General features: G+C 35.3%; 1 protein-coding gene across 2 annotated transcripts; it reads left to right on the top strand.

Moving 5' to 3' along the window:
• On the top strand, nucleotides 1-3,434 carry LOC117408402 (melanoma antigen recognized by T-cells 1-like). 2 transcript variants are annotated; one of them, XM_034013363.3, is made up of 5 exons: nucleotides 1-206; nucleotides 928-1,026; nucleotides 1,464-1,560; nucleotides 2,153-2,272; nucleotides 3,220-3,434. In XM_034013363.3, the coding sequence occupies exons 2-5, from the start codon at nucleotides 953-955 to the stop codon at nucleotides 3,286-3,288; spliced, it is 360 nt and encodes a 119-aa protein (XP_033869254.2). In that variant the 5' UTR covers nucleotides 1-206; nucleotides 928-952; the 3' UTR covers nucleotides 3,289-3,434. The 2 variants fall into 2 exon arrangements, with proteins under 2 accessions (XP_033869254.2, XP_058891242.1); XM_059035259.1 differs by lacking the exon at nucleotides 1-206 and adding an exon at nucleotides 562-648.
• The last annotated feature ends 2,888 nt before the right edge of the window (nucleotides 3,435-6,322 follow it).

Here is a 6,322-nt window from a genome sequence, read left to right on the forward strand (position 1 = left end):
TCTGGTTGGAAAGGAGTTGCGGGTGCTGATGTTTTCACGGTAATTAGACCTAATCAGTGGTTACTAAGTCAGAGATACAAACCCGTGACAGTCATGAGAAATGTCCTTGTTCAAATAAAATGTTAAGTGAATGAAAGGGAACGAACAAACTTTAAGGAATTTCATTCTGTTGTTTCCAGTCACCGTTGACGCACATATATTCTTGGGTGAGTTTCTTTTTAAATAAATTATGTTTTCTTTAACAGTGAATTTATATTTACGGTAGTCCTACTTGCATAAAGTTAGCTGTTTGTCTACTAAATAGAGGCATTGAAAATGATAATTGGTTAATTGAGTTTATTTTAATGTAGTTAGATACTGTTGCTGAGCTATGCGCTCCTTAATTACATTTTGTAAGAATGTCCGTATGTCCTTTGTTTTCGGATTTTCACATCAGTTGTTTTTTATAAAGTTATTTCCTCCATTCTGAAGAAATAATAATAATAATAATAATAATAATAATAATAATAATAATAATGTTTTTGTTAATCTGCTTTTATTGGTTAATTGACTTACTTGGAGTTAACCCTTTAAGTATAAAGTCTTGCTCAATTAACACGTTTAAAGTTGTTCACCTGATTTTGTGTCTGCAAAAGGGAGAGGAAACATGTACGTAATACAACATTTTACAAAATTAAAGTTGTGTCTTACTGTGGTGTCACTTGAACTGCGACTCTGGTATCTCATGTGCACAACAAACTTTTGTATCATTCGTTTCCAAACAGTTTTAATTGCAGCCTGGATTATTGGGCATGCCTACAAACCTTATTGGGACAGGCTGTTGCGCACCGCAGTAAACAGTGACACGACATTTTAAGATTAAGGTTATGGTTTTATGGACTTGCTCTTTACAAAGATGCAGGAGTTACGTGCATATTGTTTTTCTAGGTGTGACCATTTTTATCGACACGATATGCCCGGAGGTGACTTCACTGTGAATGTGTCCAGTAGAGGGAGCGGAGGTGCATTCTACATCCGAGCTGAAGAGTCAGTGTCGCAAACAAACCTTTTCCTCATTTCATTGTAGATACTTTAAAATAACTAACCTAATAAGAATTCAGTACAGTATTCTATGTATTGGTTATGAAAGTCTCATACATGTTTCTGAAACCTATAATAGGGATAGGCCATACTAACTTGGATATAATTTATTTTATTAAACACATTTTAAATTTAAAATGTTTTAAATATTATAAATCTAATTTTGTTTTGACATATAGCCTATTGCTAATTTAATGAGACGGTAGATCTGTTGTACACATCATGTGTAAAACATACCCCTTGTTGGCTTATTATATAACATTACATATGAAAAGAAATGGCTTCTTTGTAATTTTACATGTATGTAAAGCATTTCGTTTTGTTAAACGTAAGGTTTTGAGTTTGTACGGAAATGAGGATGGAAATTTGCTTTTGTCTTTTAGGGCTGCGGGCATTGCCCTTCTCGTTATCATTCTCACAATTCTGCTGATCATTGGGTGCTGGTACTACAAAAGAAGGAATGGATACACAATGATTCGGGTAATAATTCAGTCCCCAAATGTATTCTATAAGTCTGCGGAAGTATTAGGATGGCTTGGATGGTTGAGGGCGCACTGGAGCTCACAAGCTGTTCTGAAATAATTCACCATCTCCATACTGCTAGGTAATCCTCATCAGCTATTTAAGGTAACCACAGGTAACACAAAAGTCAGATATTGCCTGGTACAATAGACCGCTCACCAGCAATCCAATTAAGTCTCAATTTGATTTGATCTCTGTTTGTTAATTAGTTAAACCAAATGACTACATAATCTAGTGGTTTAACAAATCATTTTTAAAAAAAAATTAACTTTTAATTTTGACAAGGAGTTTTCACTATACTGAAAATTTTAACTCAAAGAAGAAACAGTTTTTTTTTCTGATATTTGCAGTTGAAATGGTAGCAGCGGTGAATTGACACGTGCACACAGGGGTCACTCGCTGGTATGCTTGCTGTACATGTCCAGTATTAGACCGTTTACATCACCTTCAGTTGTGCTGTTGTATTCTTCCCCCAGGGCAGACTGTAGTCGCAGAAGTCATAACATTTTGACTGAGCTACCAGATGGAATTTTCCCTTTTTTTAACACAGAGCCGAGGTACAGCCAGCAGCATTGGAAGAGTCTTGATGAGATCTGGACACTGCAGTGAAGAAGGAGCCACTCCAGAACACAAATTCCCCTTGAATGACTACAGCAGTCTGAACCCAGTGGTAAGAAATCATGGCACAATCCTGCTGTTTTCACACTGGCTCTTCAGAGAGGTGTTGAGGGCACACTGGAGCTCACAAGCTGTTTTGTTCACACTTTGACTGTGACAACTGGAATAACTAACCCAGCTCCTAATTTTACCCTGCATTTGTGTGTGTAAATAAACTAAGCCACATTAAAAAATAATACACTATGCTTTTTTTTTTTTTTTTTTTTTTTTTTACTGATTATGTGTCATGCACGTAAAGCACGCACATACAAGGAACTGCATTCCAGCTTTAGTGTGTCTACGCTGAAGAAAAACTAGATGCATGAAATTGGGTTTCTTAAGTTTCAGTTTTATAATCACTCAAAGTTAAACGGCTAATGCGTGTTTCGTAATTTCTTCATGCAAGCAAAACATTTCACATATAGTATAATAAAATATGTGATTTTATAGAAAGCACATTTTTATATGGCTGATCCATTATTGCATCATCGTTGGCTGGCGCTTAATTTTATATTTGGCAATTAAGTCAATAATTACAGTGTATATATACACTTTGGACTGTAATGAATAAATATATACTTTTGTAGCTTTATTGAGATTCGAACTCTTAAAGTCATTTTATCTAATACTTTAATCATGCCTGTTTTGCACTTTCATTAGCAGGTCTCAAATGTGCTGTTTTGAAAGATCTAGCAAACGTGTCTTCTGGGTGAAAACATGTTACTGACTGAACTATAACTGAAAGCATGGCTTTCAAACACATTTATGTAACCAAAGTTTAAATTGCTTTTTTGTTTTCTTTACCATTGTGGGTGTGTTTCATTTTTTTTTTTTTAAGCTAGACATTTGAGACCTATATAGCAAACAGAAGTACACAAGAAGTAAACTTTTATGGAGTTTATTTTGTTAGCTACAATCACTTTAACCTCTTCTTTTCGTCTTGCTGTTGTTTCATTTTAGGTTGCCGATGCCCCTCCAGTTTATGAGAAGATATCTGCAGGGCCTTTACCACCTCCATATTCTCCCTGAAGTCTCCAGTGGTGTCTGCCCATAGTACCAAACCTGAAGGTCTAAATGTGGTCTCTGTGGTGGTTTGTGTTCAGAAGAGTGCACCCATTTACATGTTCAAGTGATACTACTGTATATTAAACTGTCCTTGTTTCCTTTCATCATAATCTATGTTTTTCTCTATTAAACCACATATTAGCACCAGGAACATGATCAGCAACCTTTAAGTTATTCATTAAAAAATGTAAGTTCCTGGTCCAGATACAGTATGATGGCACTGTCTGATATATATTTTTTATATAGCGCCTTTCATAGTGGACCAATGGACCACACTGCCAGTGCGAAATGCATAATACACGTTCACTGGGGTTCAGGTTGGGAGAAAATGGTCACTGTACCTTTCCAATACATAACTGGTATGTTAAGAAACCAACATCATTTCCAGTCAAAATGATCAATTTAAGCATACTTCCAGATTTCAATCTAGACCTGTTTTTCTTCTCTTATTGGCTGGTAAAAGGTTGCTCGAGATTATATATTATCCAGTTAACATAATTGCTGTCTTTGTGTAAGATATGATCAAGGTGAGTTAAATGATAGTGTTTAACCATACTGTGATATTGACATTTTCTAAAACTTTTACATGCAACAAAAAACATGACAAATACAAATACACAATCCCCCAAAACAAAGGTAACATTTTAAAAAACAATGACAAACTCAGGAAGCACTAAACAAAAAGCTGAAAGGGTTTACAGAAGTCTTACTTTGAAACAGAAATTACGTAATGGAAGCTACATGTTTAGCCGTGTTGCTGTTTGAAGCGAACAGCTAGGATATATTAATGGAAATTGGGTGGTAACTATATGGTAAGATAATAATTTAATTGAAACGGGCCAAAAATAAAATGAGGGTATGTACTGTAGCCTGTTACAAATATACTGTTTTACAACTGTTGCATCAACTGAAATTTTAATTAGGATATATTCACCTACCCACAATGGAAATTTAAAGGAATCATAGAATACAGCAGTGTACTTAATATAAATACACTATCTGAAAATAAATATGACCAGAAGTTGCAAGAATGTGGCACTGAAACAGTTAATGCTCAATGGACGCAACCTGTAATGAATTCAGCTTTGTACCAGCCAAGAAGACACGTTGTTTTGTTCTCGTTCTCTTTTTGTAGCTGCACTGCCTGTGCAGAAGCCTCCTCAATAGTTTGGGCTCTCTGCACTCTATCACAGATGTTTAAGTACACTTGCCTCTCCCACCCACCCCTTTATTTAAAGTTATTTTTCCTGCATATTCCTCTTGTAATGCACTTTCAGCTGTTGTAGTTTTTGAATGTTGTGCAAAAATAAAACCTGGAGATTATATGTGTATCATTTGTCAGTATATTTGATATACTAACAAAGAAATAGACTTTCATAATTGTAAAAGTGGCTTCACAAGGTTTTATTCTTTATTGTCCATTGAAAATACTGCTAAAAACTTACCAGTAAACTTTACAAATTACTGGTCCATCTTATTCAACAATTATCTTTAGTTCTAACATTTTAGTTTGAAACCATTTTCGAACACAGAAAGAAATACTGCAACAAGGTTTTTCATGGATAGCTGCCACTTTATATTTTTTGCTGTATTGTAAACCAAACATGGTTTAAATTATGGAAACTTCACATTTACTACTAAGCACTGCAGAATAGTTTTCTAGGAAAAAGTTAGTATGACACGAATGCTTCATTGCTGGAATACAGAGCAGCTGGAAAACTTGTTAATTACATAAGAGCACAAACTGCAGCTTTCACTTTCATCTTAAGCCCCTTTCACACTGGTACTCCACCCGGGTCACAATCCCACGTAGTGTGAAACCACGTATCTAGGTTGTACCCAAGTTGACCTCAGCGTGTGGATCGACATGCTTTGATCCGGGTTGAGCGAGACAAAATGGATGACGGCCGTTCGTAAGCCGACGAAATAACAAACAGCCATGCCTGCGTGAAGGTTTTACTTCTGCAAGAAACTATTCTGTTTAGCCATATTTTTTTTTGATTGAGACACAGCATGAGCCAGATTGCAACAATCTGCTTCCGGGGTATTTGTGCGCGCATTGTGTACTTGCATCTGTCACCCAGGTCAACCCTGCTTTATCAAAAGCAGTGTGAAATCACATAGTCCTGGGTCCTGACCTGGGTACAGCATGCCAGTGTGAAAAGGGTTTTACATTCTCTGTAAATCTCCAAGTAACTTGCAAACTAAAACATGTACATGGATGGAAGGTATCTGAAGCTTTCGATTTACAAAAAAATTGGCTTAATTTTTTTATTTGCTATGGAAGTTAGATATATTATAAATCCTCATTTGAAACAACAACTCTTAATTGAACTTCACATACCTTTTTTTCCTATAGCATCTCCTCTTTCAACTAATTACTGAGATAAGAAGCTTTGTTGTGGTGTGGTGATGGCTGCTTTATAAAATAACTGTTCACATTTTTTTCTTACATAATACCCAAGATCAAACTTGACTAAGAATAGTTTTGTAGTGAGTATGAAGCCAACATCTCAGAATGAAGAATATCACAACCTCTAGATGGCACAGTTCTTAAGTGATAGGTCAAAATGAGGGGTGCTGTTCAATAACAATGAAAATATGAAATTGCAAGCTGGAATGGTTTATTCTATATTAGAACATGACAAAGTTGGTCAACTACCTGGGAGATTGCTGTAGAGATGTCATGCAAATACAGTATTTAGAAAATGATCTATGACAGTGTAAAGATAGCGAGTGATCTAATTACATTTTTCTTGGTACAGCCTTTGACAAAAACAACAAGTCTCATTTTTACAAAGCATGTTCTTTTTATTACATTCAGAGTATTCTGCATTTCTTTCTAAAGATTGCAATGGTCCAAAATAACTAGTAAAATATTTAGAAATCTATACATTATGTAAACAGAAACCATAAATATAACCTTAAAAAATCCATACATATTTTGAACCTGGTGAGTTAAAACAATTATTTACAACTTTTACATCTCCTAGCTGTG

This window comes from Acipenser ruthenus, chromosome 1 (assembly GCF_902713425.1).
Source record: "Acipenser ruthenus chromosome 1, fAciRut3.2 maternal haplotype, whole genome shotgun sequence".
NCBI lineage: Eukaryota > Metazoa > Chordata > Actinopteri > Acipenseriformes > Acipenseridae > Acipenser > Acipenser ruthenus.

Coding starts and splice junctions, on each gene's coding strand:
- LOC117408402 (XM_059035259.1), top strand. Junction 1,027..1,463: donor TTCTACATCCGAGCTGAAGA/GTCAGTGTCGCA, acceptor TTTGTCTTTTAG/GGCTGCGGGCATTGCCCTTC. Junction 1,561..2,152: donor ATGGATACACAATGATTCGG/GTAATAATTCAG, acceptor TTTTTAACACAG/AGCCGAGGTACAGCCAGCAG.